A 27731-nucleotide genomic window follows, 5' to 3' on the forward strand; every position below is an offset into this window, starting at 1 on the left:
TTAATTTTGAGCCTTTGAAGATAGAAATGTGATGCTGATACCATGCTTTTTGTTTTCTGTTGTCTAGTTAATCATTTGGTCCCAAATATGCTTGAGAAATAATTTTAGCAAATGATACTAGGCTTTTGAAAGGAAAGAACACCAAGTGTTCTGGCTTGAAACATATTTTTAAAAGGTATTATTATTTTTCACTTGAAAAGATGCAATTTACAAGGTCTTTGGAAGTGAGGAGATTAAGTAGGGGGAGAAAAATCCCCAATCCTAAATAGCACTTTTGGCACTTGCTGTTGCTCAGTAAGAGTTTAGAAATATGAAAAACCATTTATCTTTTTATTTATCATCAGTACTTCATCAAATTGGAATTTTTACTTCATTGAGCTTGGTGTCTGTATGTTTGCCTAGGCCATTTGATTTTGCTGTTCTGTGTATCTTAGAAAACACAGTACAGCTTTCAGGAAAAAATCCTGCCTTTCTCAACAGAACAAAGAGGGGCCTCTCTATACAAAGTGAGCGAGATTAAAAGAAACAGTTGCCTTCGCTGCTGTTGATTTGCATACCCTGCTGGGGCTGTACACAAGTGCTGTCTGAGGCATTTTGCGAGCCCTTATGTGTCAGGTGAACAGTGTGCTGGGAAGGGGACCCCAGCTCTCTCTGAACTAACTTGTAGCCTGGTTCAGTTTCTGCATGCTGCCCTTCTCTGAATGTAAATGCAAACTATTGCCCCACGTGTGAGACACATTCTTGCTCTTTTTGACCTTTCCATGGCAGTAGAGGGTATGGTGCGTCCCTGCTCGTGAAAATGCTGAGCCTGTTTCTGTGTTGCCCAGTCCAGCTCCACAGTCCTTGGTTGATGGCAAGTGCCCCATTCATCACTTTGCTTTAGCATCAGCAGATCTCTTGTCCCCTCTCTTGGCTCCTTCAGAGTCCTCCTTGTCACAGCTTCCGAATGAAACTTTTAGTAGTGTCCTTGCTCCACTACTGCTGCCTGAGATTGCAAAGAGGTTACTGCTCCACTTTCCTGTTGGCACAGTAGGTCTGTGGCAGAGCTCTTGTGTTGCCTTGACTCCCAAATAGTTATTGGTGCAATAGTGCCACAGGAATCTTACAGCCGAGGTAATGCTGGTTGGCATGCAATCCCTATATAAACTATGGGAGAGCTTATTTCCTCATTTAAAGGAATTCATCCTTAAAGCTAGAATCGTCCTTAAAGCTAGAATCTGAAATAAGGCAGATTTCAAATAGTCATGGGAATAATGTGGTTGATCCGTCCAATGACGATAAAGTAATAGAGCTTGTGATAAGGCAGAAATGGGTAGGAGTCACATTCCCAGTAAAATGTTGGGGTGGGAGGAAATTCTTACAGTACAAGAAGCGTGTGCTCATGAAGCATAAAGTCAACCTCCTTATTAGTGCCTCTTGTTTTCTTGTGCTTGTTATCTCCCTTTTCTCTCATGACAGTCGTCTCTATGGTAGATGGAATAAATTGTATGTTGTCTTTGATTTTTGGTTTTCAGTATCCGATCAACATAACATAATGATATGCTGTGCCTCTGTTCTAAAACGAGTATTTTACCTCTTATGCTTATGGAGTTCATTGAAAGAAATCTAGACTCAGAGTAGAGGCATTCTTATTCATAACAGGTTTCACATAACCTAATCTAATACTCTCACATCAAATGGCTGCATGGACTTATGTGATGCTCCATGACCAGTTACAGCTTTGAGGTCTGCAGGCAGAGCCTTGGCAAATGTATTCTCTATGCAAATGATTTCTCAACCTCCAGAGACAATTTCTTTATCTGTTAAATAGCTGTTGTTACGGTGTCGTGATCCACTCTATGTCAGGGTTTTGTTGTGGGTTTTTTCCCCCAACCTATTAATCTGTCTAATTGCTTAAAAAAATCTTCAGCCAAGTTTAGGGACTCTTTCCTTCCTTTTGGAGTTGCTACTGCACATTATCTCGTAGTGTGGATGTTGGGTGCCTTCCAACATTGTATTGTAGCTCTTCCAATTCAGTGGTAAAAGAAGGGCTTTTCAAGCTGTGTTTATTAGCAAAATAAAACAGATATTCATTTTGCTAATATACTTGTGTGTATTTGTTTTTATCAATCTGACTCTCCAGTCACACAGCTGATCAAGTCTGGTTCCTCCTTCATTTCAGTTACAGTCCTTTAAATAAGTAACTTTTCCGTGTTGTCCTCTGATGGGACTTTCTCGTTCTTTTGCCTAATGGCATTCTGAAGTTTGTGAAGGCAGTTGTTAAAGTGTCCTTACACATAGCATGTCCAGTTCTTCAGTGTAAGTTAAACTTCATACATGGGCTTTCATCACAGTTGTTCTTTGAGCCCTACTCTGTGTATTCCTTGTGTGGGCTTATTATGAAACTGTGATTAATCCATGGGAACTGTGGAGATATGGGCTGTTATGATAGGTAGTATAGGTATGTTTGTCAGGGGACTGTGTTATTATGGATCCTGCCTAAGTTCCTTCGTCCGTTGACAAGAGCTGTACTTTAGCAAGATGATTAAGTTATGACATACCTGTCCCGGGCTGAGGATGATTTCTTTGTTTGGATGGCTCTTTCATTATACTTGAGGCAATTCCCAAAGCTGTTCATGTAGTACCTGATCAACGTGCTTCTATTTCTGTGTCAAAATTGTGAAAGTGAGTAGTGAGATGCATGGAAAAAACTGTTGTGCGACTTCTGAAATAGATCCCACAAGCTGACCCCACTCCTGCACCAATGCACCAGTGAGAACTCAGGCTCCTTTGCTGGTCTTTATGAGAAACATTTCATTCCCTGGCATCTGCTAAATGTCTGCCTGGAGATCTATTGTAGGTTCACCAAGCACTGTGCCACGGTAGAAATGCCTAAGGCTTGTTACACTAGTCATGTCTACCTGTTCCTTTTTGTTGAAAGTGTTGTGAATTTACCTACGAGAAGTTACACGGCTGGAGAGTTACTGACACTGATAGGTGACCTACATGTGTATCTCATGTTCTTTACCTTTTTATCCGGAGTTCCTCTGGTACTTAGCTGTGTTGGGATTATGTGGCTGAGAAGATATGATGATACAGCATTAAGCATATGCCTGGGCTGAGCAGGAAGGATGGCAAAAGTGAGGGTACCATGTACAAATCAATAATTAAAAGACCAAAGTCTCTCCTTTTAAGCAAGAAGGCTTCTGTACACCCACAGTGTGAAGGTACACAACTTAGATCTCAGAGGGCTCTTTTTACCATGTCAGTATAAGTGTTTTATCTCAGTGTTGTATTTCTGTTTTCACCTGGTAGAGAGAGATCACAATTAAGTTACATAGGGTTGAGTAGGTCTTAACACAGTGCAGTTCTTGTCTGTCCATAATTTTAACCAAGAAAACTTCTCCACTGGGCTTTAATTCTCATTCCTACTAGTGTCTAACAAGCAGTTATTTGCTCTATATTTTTTTCCCCTTATGCTGAATGTTGCTTTGTTTTTTCTTTCACTCTTTCTTTACTTTTTCTCTGTCTGCTCAGCACTTTATCCTTCTGTTTTCCTATGTTGCCTTCTCTAAGCCATGTTCCAGCCTAGCTGATTCATTGTGAGAAACACAACCTTTCATACAGTGTACTTAATAGGTACACTTTGGGAGAAAGTATCAAAGAAACAGTGGACCAAATGAATTTGTGTTAGAACTCAGATTTGCTGAAATTCTTTGGTGTGAGGCTTTGCTGCTGTCTGCCAGGGTAACTCCTGTTAAATGGGATTAGCCCAATTTATCACCAGCATAAATGAACTAACGGTCAGGTTGGCATCCTTCTAGTTAATGTAAAGTTTTATGTTAAACTGTTAAATGGGAAAATATAGGCAATATTTTAGTAGCTCAGGAGACATAATTTTCTAATGTACTTTCTCCTTGTTGTCTGCAAGTTTCTGGCCGCTAATATAAGCGTGTATCAACATAAATTTGTCAGCCTCCCCCATCCCCAGGAGACTACTTATTAGACTTATGCAATGCAAGATATTAAAAACACTTCTGTTTGTCGCACAGCCTCGGGTAGGGGAGGGGGAATTTGCCAGTTGCTAATGGATACCTGGAGTTTTTGTGTATGACCATGAAGAACAGCTTGTGCACTTTCACCCCCGATGTTCCCTGAATAACTTGGGTCTCATTTAGGTCAATAAGCCTTTATCAAAACGTCAGGAGTGAAAAATGTGTCTTGGTGTAAGCCGACTGGTCGTTCCCTCCAGTCATCGGAGTCTATAGGACAATCAGTGTTCTCTGAGCTTGTCTGCATGTCACGCAAAGCGCTGGGTGACAGTAACCATTGACTGCATGGCTGTCGCATTGTCTTGGGCACAGCCCCCATTTGCATACTTGCCGTTGTGCCTCTTACCAATGAACCAGGGACGGCCTTTAGAAAACATAGGCGCGCAACTCCGATGCAAATGCCCTATGCAGAGAATACACGCTGCCTTAAAGCACAATCCGGGCTTTCACTTCCTGCCTTCTTGCTATAAAACTGAAACTGTGATCCTGACAAGGCCACGGTGCCTGCTCAGAGTGCTGTTTGTGGTTTCATTGTGCTAAAACATTAACTTTTCCTTGGATTTTTCTTTGCCTACCAAGGTAATGCTTTGTTTTGCTTCTGGTGAATGCCTTTTAGGGATATCTGAACAGTATCTGTGCTGTCACATATGATATGAGGCCATACATCCCTTCCTCAAATTAGTTATTTTGAATGAAGGAGAGTTTTTGCTCCCTGTATGGTTGCTATTGTATTTTGTTAAGGGAGTTTCCTCTGTGGCAGTGATGAAGGGACATGTACTAGCCTTCTGCATACAGAAGAGTATTTGGATATTAGAGTTTATTGACCAAGGCTGCGAAACGAGTATGACCAGCTGCCTAGAAAATATGGCCTCTGATGCTTAATTTTGCTTTGACAAATCAACAGCACCTCATGTAAAGCAGTGCTCATAATTTTGCTATTCACTCTAGGTTTGTAAATGACATAAGGTGAAACTGGGCAAAGGGGAATTTTAATTTGTGTTCAAAGTTTCCTTCATAAGACACAGGTTTAAAGTGTCTGCTGCAAATGCTGTTTCTTTAGATTTATGACATTTATTATGGCTTTATTTTATTTAAAAATATTTACTAATAGTCCAAATAAAAAAAATGAAGGCTTCTGGTGGATCCTTTCAGAATGAAGCTGTAGTAAAGATTCTTGGCTGGGTTGAAGTGTCTTGCCTTCATGTTTATTACAACCAATGCTCTGGACAGTTTCAGTGTATCTTGAAAATCTAACTGGAATACAAGTGACTCTAAACAATTGCGATAGCTGTTCTGCTGCATCTGACATCTTACACAGCTTATGAGATTGTGAAAACTAATGGAACAAGTCCTGGCTAATGTTCTCCTGGCTTTCCTAGAAGTGTCATGGAGTTGAACTTCAACACTGTAGTGCCATGAGATGAACAGTTTGTTAGGCCACCAGAAGGCTGGTGTTTTAGAGCCACAGAAATTATAGCAAAGTCAACTGATGCATGACATTTTTTTTTCCCTTTTTTTGCTGTATACAGGCCTATTATTTTCCTCAGTATTCAGGCAATGTCTCATGCATTTTTGAAGCTAATAATATGGATCCCATTTATCTTGACTGGGCTAGGTTTGTATCCTGGTTATTTCAGTTAATTTAGAAAATAACCATAGGTACCATCTTGAGTCCCATTTGCCAGTCTGTTATGAAAAACAGCAGTGAACCATGCAGACACGTGAAGAGACTGGATAAAATGTTCAGCAGTGTGTCACCTTCTCTGTAGTAGCTCTTTATATTAAACCACTCTATGAAATAAGCAGTTTATTCTCTTAATCTGAATTGTCCTATGTAACTGTGATACCTTATGACTGGTTTCTTTGCTTTATTCTTTCCATATACCATGTGGTGTTTGTTTTTGATGAGAAGCCACTGTTAGCGTTCCCATCAGTAGGTTTTGCTGTTGGCTCTGGTAGAGAATATGACCAGTTATTAATCAAGTTGGGCAACAAGGAGATATTGCAGCTCCCTGATACTTGAGGACACTACGCTGGGTGTGCAGTGCTCAGCTGGTCTGTAGAACAGCAAGGTTTAGCTGCACATCGAACAAGTTCCAAAATGGACATAATTGTACCTCTGTCTAATCAACAAGAATGTCAGATGCCTCTGACATCTGTCTCTTTGTAGGCATTTCCAAAGTCATACTTTAGCGTAGGTCTGTGGTTAACATGTAGCTTGATACTGGTGGTGTTTCAGGACTCGACTTATGTTTCTGCTGAAGTCTCTAATTGTTGACAAGAGGGTAGGACAGGCATGCTTGAGATCTTGCTGTGTTTTCAGTGCACCTGGAGACTGACGTGGCGGTAACGGGTACTGGAAATCTTCTTTCAGTCCATGTGAGATTAAAGGAAGATGAAAAAAGTATAAATAAGAGGGAGGCTAAGCTGATACGGTAAATGGAATGTGAAGCACACCTCTTCCTGAAATGAAATACGCTAGCAAAATACTCATCTTCTGAGTACAGACTCTGCTTGTTTTCTTTGGCTCTGTCAGGAAACCTTTTGTTTGAATTAAACCAAGTGAATCACACAGAATGGTTTTCAATTTTAGTACGTGTAGACAAGCCAAACTGCATGCAATTAAAGTATTTAAACTTGCTCTTAATCTTTTCTTTCTTTACTCTTACAGGTTTTCCTATGTTACTTTAGATATTTTTGGTATATTTTATTTCTTACCTTCCAAAGTTTACATTTTATTTTAGCATTTTTTTTAATTACATTCTGAAAAAAGATGGAAGACACGCAATAGAAAATTAACCTAGTTCCCTGTCTTGTTTCTTTTAGGAAATTGTATTAGTGGTATTCTTTGGAACAGAATACGTGGTTCGGTTATGGTCAGCAGGATGCCGCAGTAAATATGTTGGAGTATGGGGAAGGCTTCGTTTTGCTAGGAAGCCTATTTCAATCATTGGTGAGTATGTACAGCTTGCAGAGTTGATGTAAACAATGAGTAAAACTTGTCCTTGAAAGTTCTGAGAAGTGGAATTTCTGTAGTACTTGAAGCCAAGTTAGGGCAAGAGCTCTTGTCATTAGAGTAAATGTGGATCTGAATTTCCTTTCAGGAATCCATGGCACTGTCATCTGAGAACAAATGTAGCTTGATTTGTTTTTCCAGAAGAGCAGAGTGTTTTCTTTTCACAAGTGATCTGAAGCTTTGCCAGAAATAAGTCTTGGCCCTAGTCCTGTCTCCTGTGACCTCAGAATCCCAGACACTACAATAGCTACAACTGTATTTTTTGAAGATACTGAATGACCTTTCTTTTTCCCAGCAGTCATTTGAATAATTTATTATGCATTTATTTTGCACTCTAATTGAGCTATATACTGCATAGTGGAACATGATAGATGCCCTGTAGTTACTTTGTGTAGCTATTGGATTAAAATATGTTTTTTCAGTGATGCATTTGGAACTTGGCACCTGATTGCCCTTGATGTTCACTGCAGTTGGCTTCCTAATGTGATTTCAGTGTTCTTAGAAATGACACTCATATATTTCATATATGTCACAAGCCATGAGGTTTTTTTTAGAATGCTTGTCATACATTTAATAATTTCACTGAAAGAAACATAATAATCCAAAATCAGTCTGTATTTCATTAGCCAGTATTAAGGGAAATATGTAAAGACCCTTGTCCTGAAGCACTTAAAATATAGATGGATTAAACAAACCAGATTTTGGAAGAGAAGTATTGTTATACAAGCATAGTAATTCTTGTTCCATGACATAGTTTTTTCCACTACTCAGAACTTTGTTGTTGAGTAGAGCGTATAGTTTTTCATAAACTAGCTACAGTTTTGCTGAATATAAATTACAAAATTTTGTACCTGGGCATTTTTACAACCATTAAATAGTTTAGTTTAGCTTCTCTGTGCATATATATAAATAACAACTGTATCTCAGATGTGACTGCAACTATAAAATGGCTTTGACTGCATCTTTGCACTCTGTCCACAATCCATTTCTCGTAAGTCATAGAACACTAGGGGTTCTGAAACATCATCCAATTTATTTCAGATTGGAATGCAAAAAAAAAGTTCCACTTTCACAGATACGTATCAAGCGCTGTTTCGTTCTCCAAAATGCAGAGATCCTTTCCAAAATTAACTAGGCCTGGGGCAGTGAGATTTAGAGTACAGTCCTAGGGTGAGGACTGACTTAAACTACATTAAACTCATAAACTAATTCCAATTTTTCTCTCCCTCATCAGACCTGAACAAATGAAATAATAGTAAGGCAATTGTCTTATATGAAATAAACCCCCAAACCTCTCTCAATGGATAAAATACTGTCTAAAACAGCAGTGAAAATAAGATAACAGATAGAAACTACTGAAATTCCTAATGCATTATAGCTAATTATAATAAGGATTCCAGGCTGCTTTACAGTAACTCATGTAACTCATCATTCATCTAGAATGTGGCCATCTTGGACCTATCCCAGTAAAACCTTTCTATCATATCACACAATTGTATTTTTTTCATATGTTACAATAGAGATCTCTTGATATAAATAAAAATCTTAATTTGGGTTGACTGTTCAAATTGTTAAAGTAATATTTGCATTGGTTCTAGTAACAGTCTTGCAGAATTATTGCTGATAACTCATTTTTTCAATTGATTTTTGTTTTCCAGATTTAATTGTAGTTGTTGCTTCCATGATAGTTCTTTGTGTGGGCTCTAAAGGTCAAGTCTTTGCAACCTCAGCTATCAGGTAATTCTATGCAATAAAATAGTGCTGTCTGCCCAAGGTGTTTTTTTTTTTTTTCCCCTTTTTTTACCTCCTGTTTCAATTTTTGCAGGAGAAAACAAGTCATGACTTTGGAGTCAGACAAACAGAGCAGATCACCAATCATGTATGGGCGTGAAACAATCATCCTGTTAGCATAGGGGAAAAAACATTTTGTGTGTGGTGTTTGGTCATAATGTATTTATGTCTGGTGGAGATAGAGGTGCACACACCCCCACCTCCTTTTGCCAACTAGGTGGGTTCTACCCAAATCCTATTTTACTTTTTTGACTCTGTTTTAAAGCAACTCTTTCATGCTTTGTGTCTCTGATGTCTTCAAGCTGTTTGTTCATAAAATGCCTGGGGTTAGTGGTTGTGAATTCCTGACAGACTGAATCCACCTTGTGCTCAGGAAGGTCACACCACTTGGTTTTCTTGAATGAGAGAGTACATGGCCATGTACTGTGCTCTGCGCACTAGCTGCAGCGATGCTCTAGGATTGCAGTTACTTTCATAAAAAGAATATTTTAAGATATTATTGGACTGTCTAGTTCAAGTTGCCTGTGAAATTCCTCAAATATGAGGAGTTCAGATCCTTAGTTAGCCATTTCTGTATGGTGTTTTTTGTACGTTGTTTCCCATCCTGGCGAACAGGTCAAATATGAGTTGATGAATGGATTCTAGAGTGTTCAGTTTGTGTCCAAAATTCCTAAGTCCTTGAGTTACCCTTACTAGCCATGTGTACAAAGGCCTGTCCTTTTATTGTGCAATGTCCCCATGCTGTCAGCATAGCAAACAGGATGGAAGATGGGTGAATGGAATGGAGAGAGACAGACTGCAAAGTCTAACATAAAATGCTGTGTCTCTCTCTTAAAACGGTCTTTTGGAAGAGATAATCTTCCCTTCTCTGCCTCTGTTTCTTCTCTTGTATCTTTAGTCTCTTCATTCATTTAAAAATTGTGTTCCAGGGGCATCCGTTTTCTGCAGATTTTACGAATGCTGCATGTTGACCGTCAGGGTGGTACGTGGAGGCTGTTGGGATCAGTAGTGTTCATACACAGACAAGTAAGTTTGAGTAGTCTGGGGAATAGCATAATAGTTGATGCAAAACTCCTTATATTCAGAACAGCATGTATGCAGACATGATGATGGTGTTAAATATATTTAGTTTGGAGGCAGGCAGTCATTTACTTTAACAAAGTGCGGTTGTTCTGCCTTGTTCAAGGAACAAAAAGTTCCTAAAAGATGAAAAATATTCACCTCCCATTTGGCAAACTTTTGTCTTGTAGTTGGACTGAACCACAGAAAAAAGATACTTCTGAAAAGTAGTGTGAATATTTTTAAAAATATGTATCTAAATTCCAAAGTTGTATTGAATGCAGCACTGTCTGAAGAAGTTACCTCATTGCTTTTTGGTGAGCGAAAGGTTAATGAGTCATTGCCTGGAGAAACAGAGACTCATGGGAGACCTCTACAGCTACCTGAAAGGAGGCTGTAGCATGGAGGGTGTTGGTCTCTTCTCCTGAGTAGCAAATGATAGGACGAGAAGTGGCCTCAGGTTGCCAGGGGAGGTTTAGATTGGATATTAGGAAAAATTTCTTCATGGAAAGTGTTGTCAGGCATTGGAACAGGCTGCTCAGGGAAGTGGTGGAGTCACCATCCCTGGAGGTGTTTAAAAGACATGTAGATGTTCTTAGGGACATGGTTTAGTGCCAGAGTTAGGTTATGGTTGGACTTGATGATCTTCAGGGTTTCTTCCAACCAAAATGATTCTATGCTTGCAAGTGAGGAGGTTGTTTTGACTGTGTTCGAAATGTGCTGAACCAAGTCATTAGCTATGGTGTAAATTCTTTTACCGCTGAGCTCGGTGGATTTTTGTTAATTTGCATAGCCAACAGTCAGTGTCAATGTTTATTAATTGCTGGAATTACATTATTCTATTCCATTTATCTTTTAAAAACCATCAATTATAGGTAATTTAAGTGTCTCAACAATATCATAATGCCCTTATTTTGATTCTCTTTGCAGGAACTGATAACTACACTCTACATTGGATTTCTGGGCCTGATTTTTTCCTCGTATTTTGTGTACCTGGCTGAAAAAGATGCTGTAAATGATTCTGGAGAAACAGAGTTTGGCAGCTATGCAGATGCCCTGTGGTGGGGAGTAGTAAGTATAGCAATTTCACGTGTACTAGAAGTACTTAACATCTTCAAGTGTGGAGTAAAGTTCAAACAAGAATGGAGCTAGAACAGCACTACTGAAATGACCTCCTCTTGCTTCAGTACAATTCCTGGTTTTGTAGTTCTATGGAACTAAGAAAACACTGTAGATGATCAGTGGTTTTATTTGGTGTTCTTAGTGTTATGTGATTCAAAGTGATCAAATTATGTATATGAGAGGTAGAGACACATTCTTATTTATCTTGTCTTCCATTCTGTTGTAGTAATTACTACTTGCTACTTTTCTCATGGTAAGGTTCAACCTTTTAAGGTGGTAAGAATCTTGCTAAATCAGGGCTAGTGTTCTGAGGCTTTTTTTGTGTATGTGTTTCGGCTTTTTTATCTGTCCTTTATTTTGAAAACAAACAAACAGGTATCTATGGTTTGCAGTTCAGCCTGGGACAACAATTCCCTCTTTATTCAAAATGGACTAATTCCAGAACAAGGAGCATCTGAGACATTTTAGAAATCCAGGCACAGGACTGTTTTAAAATTTATTACATTGCTTGGTATCCTTTTGTGACATTTGTCTGTTCTATGTTGACACACCATTGTGTTCAGAGATTTCTCAGGTTTCTCTGAGGTGCTGCCACACTTTGTAGATGTAACTGGAGTTCTTCTAATAGAGTTCTGCTTTCTTGCTGTTGCTAGTGGTGGTTGTCTCCCTATTTTAGTTTATTGTATGTACTTACTAGTTTGGCAGCCCTATTCTGGGCTTATATTTTAGTGAACGTTTTAATTTTGTTGCTTCTTCTAGTAACAATTCCATCTCTTTTGTCACATGATATGCAAATATTAGTTTGGCTGTGCTGTTCTGGGATTTCCTGTCTTTAATTGTTTCCATTTCCTTTTCCTATTACAGTTTAGAGAAAGGTAGTTTTTGGAAGCTGTTTTTCCTTATCCTTTAACATTTAAGCAATTACTTTTTTTTTTTTTTTTAATCTGCTTTAATTGTATGTAGCTTAATATAACAGACTGTCATCATTAAGTGCTACAGATCTTTAAAATGCATAGGCATCACTAATGATTCCATGCTTGCACTTTCAAAATGTGCTGATCTTATAGAGTCTTCTCTCTGTTTTTTTTAAAACAAACGGCCTTGTTTCTTTTTTCTTTAAAAATAAGACTACTGGCAAGTCTTACAAGAATGATAGGACTAAGACCTTTATTTTACTAATAAAATATATTTTTTGATAAATATTTTTAATAAACCTTTGTATGCATGTGTGCTTATACACTCTTCTCCCTACAAACAGTAACAGTTGCTGTTTGAAGAAGGAAAGATTTATTGATGAGCAAGTCTATTGCAGGTCTCTTGGTGCTGAAATACTCACGTAGCCTTTTTTGAATCCAAGAGGTTCTCTTTAGGTTGCTACTAAGATCTGCTGCAGAGTCCTTCCCTCTTGCTGTCTGCCATGGTTAGATACAGCCCCTCTGAGGATCAGAAACCTCGCTGTGTGGCACAAGGGATTGGCTTTCTGGCAAGTAGCTTTAATGTCATTGTGACATTTTCTGATACAAGGGTCAGATGATTCAGTAATTAACAATGGCAGATGTGGCTACATTTAAGAACACATGCTGTCATTGGCGTTGGCATTAAAAATTGAATATGTGACAGACCAGACTGGCTTACTGAAAATACAGTAAAACCTAACTTAGAATCAATACGATCTGTCAGGATATTGAAATATTGTCCTTTCAGAGAATTATCGCTCAGTTAGTAGTCGTGCCAGTTATTTCGTCTTTCTAATTACAACAAATTTATTTAATCAATAGATTTAATTATGATAATATTCTTTCTCTGTTATAACTTCTATTATTTTGCAGCATGCCACTGTACCTGTGATACTGCATTCAATGAATCAAAAAATGTAATTTCTTTAATATTAAGAATATAATTTAATGTTCTAGTTCTACTCTATATGGAGATACTAGTGCTAACTGCTAAAAGAATTTGGCAAAACAAAACTGAAATGGATTCAGGTCCATCAATATCTGATGATTTGATACTGTAATATTCTTCCTGTCTGGCGCTGTCTCTGATCTCACTTCTCTGAAAGTGCTGCAGGACCTACTTACCTTATGTGGCAGAGAATATTTCTAAAAGAAAAGCACTTGGTAACATTTGCACACTGCCTTTCTCACTCTACACCATTGCACTTTTTTTATCTGAGTGTATGTCTGCACTGCTATACTGGTTCTTTGGGCAGCAGCAAATAGAATATGCAGCATAGCATAAAGGAAACCATATAAAAGGTTTGTGTTACCACAACTAAACTGCATCTGGGATTGGGTACTTTTATATTACTGTGCTTTCTTGACTATAGCCATACCCATAGGGTGCATAACTTCTAATTAAATGTTCTTCATTGTCATTGTTGTTATTTATAAATCTATATTGCTTTTCCATTTCCATATGTAAATTGGCCTCCTGGGCTTTATTTGAATTTCCTTTGAGAAGTCTGGGCTGTAGCTGTTTGCCATTCAAGTTTATGAGCTTTTTGAAGAAACCTAAGGTTACCTTGTGGTATAAAGATTTGTCTGTGTTATTGCTGGTTTTGAATGCAGCACATGTTCTATAAGTAATTCTGCCAATGTCTGCATATCTGTACGTCTTTCAAAAGGCAAGTTTAATATTTGCAAGTAAAATACAAGTAACATGATGCATCTTTCAGCTACCTAGTGGAAGTATTCAAAATTTCTCTGCTTATGTTACCCTTCATGTCCAGACTTAAAGTTTTAAAGACCTAGTGTAAATTCTGTGCAATAAAAACAAGAATTAAAAAAAATATTAAAAAAATTAAAATGCTAAATGTTCTCACCAAATCTGCCAAAGGTGACCACCTTCAGGGAATGTTATTGGCTCTCTGTCTCTTCTTGTTGTCTCTTTGTTTGTTTGCTTAGTTTTCATGGGTTTTTTTCTTCCCCCCACCATTCCCCATCCTTAAGCACTAAATTCAATGGTGCCTCAGGCAGACTGAGTGGAGGTCTCTTTTTGATATACACTGAATGATACACAATTTCCAACCTTCACATCTGAACAAACATCCTTCAGGAAAACCATTATGTGGATTGAGCTATCAGTCTCTTTGATCATGAACGCTGTTTGCCACAAGCGATTATTGAATGTTGCCTGCATGAATGTTACACGCTGCCCGTTCCTTTGAATTTGATGGAGCCATTCTCTGTAATTACCAGCTTTAGTTAAGAGTTTCTTATTCCTTAAATTCATTAATATATGCTTTCTCACCAAGGATTGAATTTGACAAAACATTGATAAGTGTGCTTACTTTGAAGCATACATAAAACGATGTTCCTATTTGGCAAAACCTATTAGTGTGTGTTTAATGTAAATTGAAAGTCAAATTGTACGAAAGCTTTGCTGAAAAGTTGCAGAAAATACCACTTGAAACTATACGTGCATAGAACTTTTGCTAAATTATAACAAATCTGATTTAATTTATAAATAGCTGAACATAAAAATTGAAGAACTGCCACATAAAAGGGGTCTTGTGTTATTCAGAACCCTTTTTTTCCCCTCTTCTAAATTAAAAAAGCTGTTGAAGACTGTACACTGACTTCAGTGTTAGACAGAAGGAGACACTTCATTTTTATTCCTTTTGTGGTTTACAAGTCAAGAATACCAACTATGAGCCTGTTATATTCCCTTTTATTCTTCTTTCTAATTGCTGGGATGAAGTGTTTGGGTTTTTATGGAGGGAGCTGGTTATTTTAAGAATTTCTAAAGTGGGGGTCAGAAGATGTGAGGGTTAGAATTTTTAAATGTTTTTTTGCACGCAATCTCTGCATCTTACAACTGCCTTCTCATCTCTCAGCTTTACCTCCATGAGCAGTTTCAACTACATATTTTCTTATTTAATGAAGATCTGTGAGGTAGATTTGGTGAAAGCTTTTAAAATTCTTACATAAGAGTACAGAGGTAGATATTCTTACATGTAGAGAACACTCTTGGGACTTCTTAATTTCCAAATCTTTAAAACTATATCAAAAGTTATCAAGGAGCTAGAAAAAATAGGTTTGAAAGAATTCTGAAATTTTCAGCAGTTCTTTTTCATTAGATGAAGCAAAAGTAGAATATTTCAAAATATAGACAATTTTCTGTGTCAGGATCTAGAAAAAAATCTAATTAAGGAATTTAACTTTCATTTAAATTTCACAAATGGAACTCCTGTTGAGGTGGGTCTCTAGGAGGCTGAAACTAGCTGCACTCTGGTTTTCTTCTGCCATAGCACAGGAAGATAGTTTAAAATTTCCCTCCTAAGATAACTGGTTACCTTGTGCATTCTTGAGCATTCTTTTTTTCCCTTGTACTTGGATAATGCTGTTTCTTTTCAGTATAATTATTAAATCTGGTGAGGTTTAGTATAGTACTAATACTGAATGGAAAAGAAATAGCTGTAGAATTTCAATGAGAACAGTTCAGAAATTGGAGTGGAACTGTGTGCACATGTTGATGACTTTCTCCAGCACATCTTTCCACGTCACACAGAGATGTAGAGGGTACCACTTCAACTGGCTGCTGTTCTTGCCGTTTTTTGTACAGAAGTGCTCTGTTGAGCAAAATCTAGATAAGAGAAACTCCTCTGCTACAGATTAAGTCCTCGACGTGCTCAAGTTTGGCGCTGGTGAGATCGAGTCCATCAGGCAGAGCTGTTGACTCGGCCAGCAGGGTGGCTGATGGTGGCCAGCAGACCTCCCGGCACTTCCCGTTGGCACAGAAGGGCATATCGCTGTGGATATCCCTGTGCTGTAAAATCTAAGCTGCTGCCGATGGGTTAATGACCAGCCCAGGATACAAACTGCTTAATCTCTTATGAGTTTTATTGCTTATGTCCATGTATAACTGTACGTCAGCTACTGAGTTCAGATCTAAAATTGTCTGTTCACTCCAAGTAAAAATCATTGTAATAATGATCTAATGATCAAATGATCAAAATTACTATACTTCAAATACCATACTATCAAATGGTCAAAATTACTATGCTTCAGTTGCAAAGAAGTCAGGGAGCCAGTCGATATTTCTGGTATGTCACTCGATATTGTTCTTGTAAGACTTGTTTTAATCAAGATGGGTATTGCACGTGGGTCAGAAAATTCTGAGTGGTATTCAGTACACAAAACAAAACCTAGTGCAATTGATTTTAAAGTCTCAGCGTTTCAAATTTAGAAACAAAGTAGTTAATGTATTTTCTGTAAGGTGACTTTCCCTTATTTGTTTTAGTGCTTGGGTTTTTTCATCTTTTGGCTTGTGTTTGCTCCCTCAGTCCCGTGATGTCTGCCTTTTTGATACTTCTGAATCACGCATTCTTGTATTTTGTAGCTGTTTAACTATCCAGGTTTTTGCAAGGCACACAGCAAGGATTTTGTCGACAGAGCATCGTTTCTCACCTGATTAGTTTGCTGTGCTCACTTTAGCCTGATAGGCTTGAATAAAAGCCCTTCCCTATTCAGTGGTGGCAAACATTATTATTTCTTCTTGCTCTGGGGATTTTTGCTTCATATTTCCTCCTTCAGACTATTGATGAATATTTAACTGGAACAAAATTAGTCTTAATGCTCAAGTCTGTGGTGATGTACATCAGATAGAAGTTCTGAAATAGTCAATGGATGAATATGATTTTGTTCCTAATTAAAACAATTAGTTTTCCATGCTACTTTGCAATGAAAATGTAATGTGTTAGCTCTTGTATCAATTTAATTTCATTATGCCAACGTATTTACTATGCTAGAGTAGAAGTTGAGCCAGTATTTCCGTTATAAGATCCAATTTTACAGCTGTAAAATTAGTATTGTACTTTTTAAGGAGTTATAATCTGGCTGTAAAAATTCATTTCGGGCAGAAACTTGACAGGTTTCAAGAGCATCTGTCTTGGGGGAAAAAAGAAGATGTAATTTTGGAATACAATGCATTTGTAGATGGATTAGAGCTATGAGGGCAGAGAAGAATATTAACTTGAACACACACTTCAATTTGCTACCCAGTTTCCAAAATATCTTCTTGAAAAACTCCCAAACAGCACAGAAAATACCTTTTTGTGTCGCTGATGTCGCTATGCCAGCTATAGACTAGTTGACAAGGGACGAGTGGGTGGTCATAGGAAAGGGAAGACAAATACTTCTCAGTTGCATATGAAATTTTCTGCAGTTATACTTCAGTCAGCTCAAAAGCACCTATTTCTTTTCACATTTCTAATTAATGTATATATTTAAACACAATGTTAAGATTGTAACACAGAATAGTTGATAAAACTTCTCAATGACAAGAATTTGGAAGTATCTTTAAAAACTAGGGCCTAAACCCCTGTCTTTTACGTAAGAAGGTACTGGGGGCTGTCATTTTCCCATAATTATATTTCCTTTTCTATACCATATTTTTTGAACAGCAAATTATAATTACTACTTACTTATTTATTTATTTACTTACTTACCTATTTATTTATTTGTTTATTTATTTAAACTGACCCTCTTATGTCAAGGAGATAAAAGTCATCCCTTCAGTTCTTCATCAGGCCCTAAGGTGGTATTTTAGCAACAATTTTAGGAATACAGGCAAAGGCACTTATGTAAACTCACCTTACAAATTTCTTCGAATACTTTTGTCAGATAGGAAACAGTTTTGGGAATAAGCCGCATTTTAAAAACCTGAATAAAAATTAAATGCTAATACTTGAATGTTTTGAACATTGGTAACTTGCAAAAGCTGTGTAGCATCACCAACTCAAGCAGGTTGAGCTGTCCCTTTGTCATGTGTTTGACAGACACATGATATTGCTCAGAAGGTGGCCATAGAGAGTTTTGTGTGCTTTGGAGGTACAGCTCAGTCAAAACTCACATCCACAGGATTTTCCTCTGGTGTCTCATCTTTTAGCAGGAATGGACAATTATTAAGGTGGCCAACAGCCACACTTTTCCTGAAGCACTTGTCGTGATGTTTTATTTCCTCACACAAAAGTTCTTCAACCTTTCACCTCCTTAATAACCATCTGGTCTCCATAAATCTGCCCTTCTCTCCTCCTCCAGAGGCATTGCCAGCATTTCCACAGTGGCTGGGGTGTCTGTGTTACAGCAGACTGGTAAACTGGGAGCAGTTGCAGGACATGATGGGGATGGATGGGGATTATTGTCCAGGACTAAAATCCTCTGTGTCCTAGAGGGCTGAGGCCCATACTGTCAGAAGAAAATCCAAGCAGCTAGCAGTTGAGGTGTGCTTCAGCTGCTGGAGAGCTTTGTGTGCCTTCTCATTCGGTTCACCTTCTTCAAAGTCACAGATAAAAATCTCTCTAATTTCCAAATTCAGAAATAGCTTGTGACGTAGGTGGATTTAAATTGCTCTCAGATGCCAAATCAGTCTTTCTGCTTCAAACAAATCCATTCTTTCCTTGAGCTCATGCAAATAATGACTTATTAAGCCTTGTTATGCTGCATCAGCATGGTGGTAATCTTTACCTCAGTGTTTTGAAACCCAAACTCAACAGATGTTTCCTGCATGTGTGCATTAAATTATCTCTTCTTGCTCTTGATGTATTGTATGAATTAGTGATTCCTTAGATGACATTTTCAGGATCTGTTGCTGCATGGAAATTTTTCAGCCAATATTCAGCCTATTTTACCAATAGTATTTCTAGAATACTTTATGTGTGACCCCAGTCTGAGTCCATGGTTACAGTATATGTATATATATTTATATACACACACCCTGTCTGTGCAACAGCCCTGTAATACTCTCAGCAAACATCTCCTGCCCATAAAGAAAATCAGCAATTCAGAACTGTTGGCAGCCTCCCCCTAAGGAAAGTGTCTGACATGGGCAGGCAGCCCATATCCCAGTAACTTCATATGCTGTAAAATTGCCTCAGCCATGAAGACTTAAATTAATGGTTTCACTTTACAAGATTTTAAACATGCATTTTATTGTAATTCAATTTCCTGTACCTTTTGCCATCTATTATAGATGGGGAAGCTAACCTGGAGAGGAGAGTCACCTTCATTAATGTCACACAGACTGTCATTGGGAGAGTTAGGAATGCAACTAATGTTTTTTTAAAATAAATAAAAAAGGATGAAGAACAATAGACCAGCCACATTAAAACTTGCTGTAATGCTCAATGTATTTCTCTTTACAGGTGACTGTTACAACTATCGGCTATGGAGATAAAGTGCCTCAGACCTGGATAGGAAAGACCATTGCATCTTGCTTTTCAGTATTTGCAATTTCATTTTTTGCACTACCTGCGGTAGGTTATCTTGTGCTTTTGCTGGCAATTTGGTGTTGGCTCATTAGTCATCAGAGGAAACTTGTTATTGATTCTTTAACCTTTCATTTAACTGATGTTATGAGAGCTTTTTATTTAACTTTTATATTGTAGTTAAAACATATGTAGCTGTTAGAAGCAAAAGAGCTTCTGTAAGTAGCTAAAAAAAAAGGAAACTTGCAGTGTTTAGTGTATGCAACAGTAGATTAGCTATGTATTTAAGAAAGGGATGTTTAATTCAAAGTACTTTTTCTGCTCATCTCAGAAGTGTAAAGGAGAGTGTTTCTCATACTATTTTCTTATAGACCCAGTGACTTAGTGATGTTTTCGCTTTTTAAGGCATTTACTCACAGTTTACTGAACTGATTAGGTCCAGGGTGAACTATAGAGTTCTCATACACATTCTTCTTCTAGCAAAGCTGCTGAAAAGGTGTCATTGGCAGAGAAGCAACAATGAGCAGCCAGGGACACCAGTGGCAGCTCTTTGCCAAATTAATGTCTGCCTATGGCCAAAGTTCGGTTTTCAAAACTGACCTGGGACTGAGCTCTTAAGGGTGTTATGATACTTGGCACTGAGAACAGGTTCCCAAGTACTTTCTAACAATAAACAAGACACTTGACTGCCAGGGATAAATTCAAAGTCAATGAAACCTGGACTGTGTTTTGAATACCCAAAATGTTCTGTGCTGAGGGCAGTTAAGGGTTTTTTTTTTTTCCTCACAAATTTAGCAACACTCCTGAACTGTGCTATTAAAATGTTAGTACAACCTAAAATGTGCTGATAAAATGTTTATTTTTCAACAAGTTTTGAAGTTCAGTGACACGAACAGTTGTGTAGCAGATGCTGGTGTAGTTGTGGCAGGGAAGTGGTGAGGATAAGGACAGGATGGATGATAAGAATACTTTAAAGCCAGTACTGTCACAGAAATTCTTCACAACATAGAAGAGTAACTACTAAAGCTCCAGTGGCTTTTTTAAATTAGTCACTTACATTAAAAGTACAGAATCTTTTGCAAAGGATGGTAATTAAGTGCAGATTTTTCAGACTCTCCAGCATCAGTTTGCCTTTAAAGTATATTCTTCCCTCCTTCTCATTCTTTTCTTTCATGTTTATTCCTTTTTTGGAGAGAGGTCTGGTAAATGAAATGATAAATGCCAAAAGCTACTATTTTGACTGAAGAGTGGGTTTTGTTTCCTCAAACTTGAATGCCAGCAAAGATGTTTTATAAATAATTGTGTATCAGCCTCACCTTCACAGCAATGCTTTTATATTTACCTGCCATATTTCCCTAGTTGGTTGTAGAAGCAAAACAACAGCAAACACCCGTTTGTCGGTGTGATTTTATTACTGAATTAAGTTGTTCTTGTGAGGTGGCCCAAGGGGGAAATTTAGGGTTTGAAGCTCTAGCAGTAATTATTTGATAGGTAGTAACTATTGCATGCTGACATGTTCCCGTTTTAAATAAAGGGAGCTGGCTGAGGTCTCACTCAAAAGTAATTGTTGTGGCTAAACACAACTGGTACGGGTTCTGGATTTAGCAACAATCGTTCATTTCCCAAATGAGTGATGTTCGAGCATCATTAACTCTTTGATCTTTACTAAATTAACATAATAGGAAGGGCCTTTCCTGTTTCTTTCAAAACTCTTGATGATTAATACAGTTCTTAGAGGTTGAGCCAAGATCCCTGGCTGCTCTGACACCTCAGCTACCATATGTAGAAAATGAATTATGCTTTTGTTGAGTAGGTGTAGTCATGTAAGCTGATTTTACAGAAGATCTCATTTTTATCTCTTACTAAAATCTTTGTTAAATATGCCTATAGCTACACAGATGACTACATAAATGACTCGCTCTATACTTAATTTTGGACTTACTAGTTACACTACATCTGGAGACTATTTTAGGTTTTACACCAGCCTTTAGTCCATGGTCCCTTGTCCTGTGAGTGGATTACATAGCCTTGTGTTGAACTTGCTGATGTCCTGACCATTTTTTAATATTCCTTTTCCTCTTCTTTGTCCTCCCTTCCCAGCATGGGTTAACATATGGAAATAGAAATTATTAATACCATACTACAGTTAAAAAGGTCTTCCTGGTGTCCTAAATCATGCTATGCCAAAGCTTTATTTCTCATAAATGAAGTTAAACACATCAGGTTAATATTTCTCCCTATTCTGTCATTCCTCTGCACAAGCTTTTATGAGTCTTTTAGAGGGTATGAAATAACATTTCTGTTCCCCCTTTAGCATGAGTCCAACTGACTTAAATAGTCTTTGGATCAGGGCATTCATAGTTTATTTCAACAAGTAATAATAAGTAAGTCTAAAAACTTAACAGTATTAAGTAATTTCCTCTAAATAATTAGAATCATAGTTAGGTTTTATGATGCTGAATAGAAGTTTATTAATACAACATAATTTGGCAAGCTTATGTGTTGGGGTATTTTTCCCCCTTAAAAAAAATTAGATCTGTGTTTTCTTTCTTCCCACAGGGGATTCTTGGTTCAGGCTTCGCCCTAAAGGTACAACAGAAACAAAGACAGAAGCATTTCAACCGTCAAATTCCAGCTGCTGCCTCTCTCATACAGGTATTGAGTTCTGCATTTTGCATACTATCATTTTTTTCCATTTATAGGGTTTTTTTTTTCAAAACTGTTGGCACTGTTTCCATGCCTGATTCCCATGAATATTTGTAGAGGGGTTACAAATAGAAGTATTCTAAAAGATTTTGGAAATCCCACCTTTAATGTAAACTGATCAGTGGAAAAGTTCTCCCCTAAATCAGTGCAAACTGTTTAATTCAGCTGGTTAAAACCAAAACTAAAAGCTATCATGTAGTTACAGAATAATGTAAATGGGAGAAATGTTATGAAATATTATGCTGACACTAGTGAAAAACAGAGAGGAGGCCTAATGTCACATTGCACTTCTAAAAAATACATTGTTACTTGTGAAAACAAATGTCAAATATGCTTCATTTTCCTTGGGACAAGTAAATTCTTAAAAATAAATGTAGGAGAATTAAGTCAGAATATTAAATAGGAAAATCTTGTCTGAACTTTTTGAGCTCCAGGATAGGTGGCTGGGAGCCCCTGGGATTCTACAAAATCAGTCTTTTCTTTGGGATAACATACGGGCAGAAAGATTTTGATCCCCTCTGTTAAAAACACAGTTGCAGTTCAGTGTCAGTAAGGTCAATGAGATTTTATCCTTTACTTCAGCAGAGCCAGCATTTCACCCTGGAGAAGTATTAATATTGTTTCATTCCAGGTTTTTCCAGCTTTTCTTCCCTCACTCAGCATCTGAGTGTAGCTTTAGAAGCACGGGGATCTAATTTAAAAGAAATCTAGATGTACACCTAAGCCATATCATTTTTTTGTTCTCATATGACTTATTTCTGCAGCTTCATGAGTGATTGTGGATTTCCAGGTCAGGCTCTTTATGGAAACAGTAGCTAACTGTAAAGTTTATGCTTGAGACTAAACAGTCCCAGAGTTAACATGAAAAAGGTTTGGATTTAGGGCTCTGGTTATAGCCAGAGATTAGCCAAAAGTCTTCAGATTCAGTGTGTTTCGTTTGGATTGCATGGCCAGAAAAAGGTATGGTTTTGCAAAGAATGGATTTGTAGTGTTCCCACTGATTCCTTTGGGAAATCAACTCCAAATTACTGGGAAGTCTGAGATTGCATGTCCAGAATGTTGTACTTGGCTCCATCTGAAATGTTGAGAAGTGGAGGACAGGCAATATGTTGCTGACTATCCATTCTTAACAGTGATAATTGTGATTTACTAATAATCTCACACTTCTAAAGACCCGATTTAATAAGTCCTTCAAAAATAACTTACAAAAAGTTTATTCTTAAACCAAGAAGTTCGTGAAATAAGGGAAGACAACAGCTGAAATGAGTGATACTTTTTTCCTGTCTTCCTTCTTGTTTTATTTGAGAGACCAGTTGTTTTTTTCCAGTATCTTGTTAACCATGGTGGGAATTACATGGTGATTGCCTGATCCTTTACTTTCCAGCTGCTGCCCATTTTCCTCTGTCGTTCTGCCTTGCTTTGTTTCTTTCGTCTAGTGTTTCCTGGCTTTTCCCACTTCAGATTTTGTGTACGTGTATATGTGTCCTTTTTTTCATGTAGTGCATAAGCAAGGATCTGCCTTTTTAATTTGGAGACAAATTATTAATCAATTCTGATATATTTGCACATTTAGGAGAGAATGCATTAGTGTTTTGTTTCTGGTTGGTCGTGTTTCCTAGCCCTGCTTTTCCTCCGTTCTGTCTTAGGACATAATACTTTAGTCAGTGGTGGTTGTCAGGAGGGAGGATTGAGTTTGGGTTTTTGCTCCTGGTTAACCACTGGTACTGTTCTGTCAGGCTTTTGGTCTTATTTCTTCGTATGAATATAGCCTTACTGACTACATCACAATTGTTGTTTTTTTCCTGATAGTACTCTTGTAAGGTAGGGAAGAACAAATCTTGTTTTCTGACTAGGAACCTGAAACACAGAATGCAATAGGCAAAATGCCCCAAGTCAGAGAGGGAAACTTGGGCAGAGCAAGAAATTCAACCACAATCTTTTGAGTCCAGTCTAGAATTCTCTTATTATTTGCTTGTTGCAAATGTGAACAAAAGTTGCACCTGAAAAGACTGAACTTCATTTCTGGGTTGCCCATTTCAAACTATGTGGCTTCTGTTTACTAAATAAGGATTCTAAGCCATGCTGAGTTTGTTTCCAGTGGGGAAATTCAAGAATACTATTAAATAAAGAATTAATAATGTGCTACTTGGATGTTACTTTGTAGTATGGATAGCTTGAAATCGAACTGCATTAATTGATCTGTTGCTTAAAACATTTGTTCTAGACTGCCTGGAGATGCTATGCAGCAGAAAACCCAGACTCTTCTACATGGAAAATATACATTCGAAGACCTGCCAGAAATTATCATTTGCTGTCACCCAGTCCAAAACCAAAGAAATCAGTGATGGTACAAGTAACTAACATTTCCTATTACAGTAATTGAAATCTTTTAAATTCAATTGAATTGTTTACTCTCTACAGGCTATTTGTTATGTTTGTTTTACAGATTATTACTAGGTTTCAGAGTTTCATTTTCATTTCAGTTTTGAGATTGTCCGTGTACAAACATTTTAAACTAGAACTTGATTTGCTTCAGTTCCCAAGCTTGACTTTTTTTAATGAACATATTGGTTTGGAGAAGAGCAGTAATGACCTAACTCAGGCACATCAATCAGTTAAGTTGCTGTTGTTGTTTGGCAAACTATAAACAACGCTAAAAAAAAAAGAAAATTACTATTTTTAAACCAGTAACTTTTAATCAGTTCAAAACAAAACAAAACTGCTGCTTCTGTCAGCTATTGATTTTTTTGGCTTTCTAAACTTCTGTGGGGAAGACATCTTGTGCCTTCATATGTGTCTTCATATCAACTGATTGCAGAAGTTATGAGGTTTTTTGTTTAAAAACAGCCACAAAACCCCTTTGTCAGAATCTTTAGATTATGTAGTACTTCATCCTCTCCATTGTAAGAGTACTGCACAGTGTCAAGTTAGAAGGAGAGGATGTTGTGGAAAAATCTTCCCTATTATCCCAGGTTCATGTGAGTTCAGTAGCAATATATCCATTAGCTTTTTGTTGAAGGTATGATTTGTTGCATCCATAAAATGTTAAAGATATTCCAGAATAGTTTGATTTATATAAAGCGTTTTTATAAAGTTGCAGAGCTAGCAGATTTTTTTACTGCAGACAAGGGATTTGCAGATGACAGTGTGCAGAGTTTTATGGATTAGCCAGTTTTGGTGGGATGGGGCACAATCTTACTGAGAAACACACAGCATAGCATCGTGAAAATGTAATTGGTCAGGCACTCTTTTGACTGGTTATAGCTCATTGGGGACTGCATTACTATTGAAGACATTACTGAAGAGACAACTAAATGTGGCTTGGTTTGAGTAATGTAATATGTGTATTTATAGGTTAAAAAGAAGAAATTTAAGTTAGACAAGGACAATGGGCCTGCTTCTCCAGATAGGATGTTAACTGTTCCACACATCACTTATGAGCACGTGATGGAGGACAGGAAACCTGATTTCAGTTTTGAAGCTTACGAAAATTCTGGTAAGAAATTCCATTATAAAATGCCAGTAACTGTAATGGCTTCTGTTAGTGATTTACAGACAGGTTCTCTTTAATAGCTGTAGGAGAGAGGATGAGGACAGAACAAGCTCTTGCCTTTCTGAAGCAATAATACTTTGCTTTCTGCTTTTGGTTGCTGGCTTGTCTGGATGAGATTCAACCATTCCTTTAATGAATGTGCTCCACTGCAGACAAACTAAGATTATTTGTCATTACTGCATGCCAGAAGAGCTGCTGTCTCTGAGGCTGGTGCTTACATTCTCCAGTTCTGCAATTGAGCGAAACTACAGGGATTAGTTGTCAGCTTTTCCATGTGAAATTTACCCAAGAGGCATTACTATTGTGCTTGTACTTCAACCAAAAGGATTGACATGTCTTGGCTGCACTGCCCATAGTCTGCTACATGAAACCACCATGCGTTCCTGCCATCTGCTCAGTGGAGTAGGCTGTGAATCAAATTTTGAAAGCAGAAGTAGTTAAGATAAATATGGTTCCATCTGTATTTACTGTCACTGTACAAAGTGGCATGGTATGAGGAAAAAGAAGAAAAAGCTTTGATAGCCACCTTATAATTAATAGCTTGGTTATAGTTGCTTTAACTGTAATGAACTTCCAGAATAACTCTGAATTTACAATGTGGCTTTTCTACAAATTTACTTTCATTAGAAGTTTTAAATGTGTATTACTCAAATTTTGGCAACAAGAATGAGGTGTGGTTTATGGATTATAGATACCTTAAGTATTTATATTTTTTTCTCCTCAATTTGGCTGACCTGATTAAATTTAATGACCTTTAAAATAAGATGGCAAAATGGGCTGACACCAGGCATATTTTAATTCAAGCAGACAGTCTTACCTTTTGGTACGCTGCTGTCTTGTCTCATCTGCAATATCCATGCTTTTCCACTCTTTCTTGGCTTCTGTTTAGGAATGGTTGCAAATTGCATATGGTGGTGGAAACGACAGCTGTTAAAAGGTGGACAAGTACTAATTTTAGTCTGTATATCAGGTTTTGAGTACAGATACTTTTCTTCAAAACAATCCAATGAATGAGCTGTACAAATGCTGCTTAGATTTGTACAGTCCCACCTTTTATCACTGAGTTTACAAGCTGATTAAAGGACAATATGATTTGCAGGTAGCCTATTACTGCCTCTTCAAAAATCAGCTCTATAAGCTTTCAATAAAGCATTTTCTCTAATTTCTTCTGACACTTATCTTTTTTCTTTTCTATTTGTGTTCTGCTCTCTCTAAACTGTTACAAGTATACAGGACAAACAGGAATGTTAAAATTGCTTGGTAAGTTGAGGAAAATAATTTTATCTATGGCATGCCAGTTTATGACAATGTAATGTTTGCTGTGCTTTTCATGTGTGTCCAGTGCCTAGTTTCTAGGAAATCTTTTGCAGCCAAGGAGATCTAGACAGACAAAAATGTACCTTCTCACAATTGTAATCACAGTCGCACCCCCAGTTTCATCGCAAAGCAAAAAGTGAGCATGTGAGTAGGTGAACTCTGGGATTTTAATTGAGAAAAATTGCTTGTATAACTAGTAGGAAAAGATAATCTACATATAAATGAACTATAATTCATCCAGTAGTTAAGTTATATGAGCATATAGCTGAGATTTAATTTCTAAATTATTAGATTGGGTTGGAATAAAGGTTTCCAGATTTGACCTCCAATATTGTGCATTCTGAAGTACATGCATCTGTTCCTGTAAAAATGCTCTGTAGATATTTGTGAACAGATGGGGACTCATAAATTAAATAATTTATTTTACTGTTTGTCTGGATTCTGTGATCACTTAAGCAGCCATGTAGTCCTGTGATGTTTCTAAGGTGCTTGCTTAGGCACTTTCTTAACAATTGAGTGTTCCCCAAAGACTCTAGGATTAGAGCTATGTCTGGGCAAAAAACCTCTGTGATTTAGTGAGAGTGCTGTGAGCCACCTGTGAGTTGTCTGTCCTGTATCCACTAAAGCCAAAAAAGTCTTCTCTTCAGTAATTGGATGCAAGGATGCTCAGGCTTGGATTAAATTGTCTGAAAATACAATATTCAGTTTCTCCTCTGAACCCATCTGTAACATAGGTGCAATTCAGGTGGTAAAATAGCAGAAAACAAACAGAATTTCCTTGACTCCCCCTGACCAATCCTTGATTTGCCCATTTTCCTGTTTCCATTTTTCTCCTGTATTCCAAGCGGTACATTTCAGTGGAGGGTGAGCATGGTGGAACAAGCTCAGAAGAGCAGCAAGAGCCATGAAGTTCCCTGTTTTACATGA

General features: G+C 37.5%; 1 protein-coding gene across 1 annotated transcript in view; it reads left to right on the plus strand.

The window, feature by feature from the left end:
• Positions 1–27731, plus strand: part of KCNQ1 (potassium voltage-gated channel subfamily Q member 1) — a gene marked incomplete at both ends in the record, with an annotated part of 351244 nt that overhangs the window by 84450 nt on the left and 239063 nt on the right. Inside the window, 9 exons of the mRNA XM_080346267.1 lie at positions 6858–6984; positions 8706–8784; positions 9768–9864; positions 10828–10968; positions 19166–19276; positions 21788–21883; positions 24159–24281; positions 25289–25430; positions 26721–26747. Of these exons, the coding sequence (XP_080202393.1) occupies positions 6858–6984; positions 8706–8784; positions 9768–9864; positions 10828–10968; positions 19166–19276; positions 21788–21883; positions 24159–24281; positions 25289–25430; positions 26721–26747 (943 nt within the window). The remainder of the gene's footprint in view (positions 1–6857; positions 6985–8705; positions 8785–9767; positions 9865–10827; positions 10969–19165; positions 19277–21787; positions 21884–24158; positions 24282–25288; positions 25431–26720; positions 26748–27731) is intronic.

Source organism: Nesoenas mayeri (genome assembly GCF_963082525.1).
Source record: "Nesoenas mayeri genome assembly, chromosome: 5".
NCBI classification, from domain to species: Eukaryota; Metazoa; Chordata; class Aves; order Columbiformes; family Columbidae; genus Nesoenas; species Nesoenas mayeri.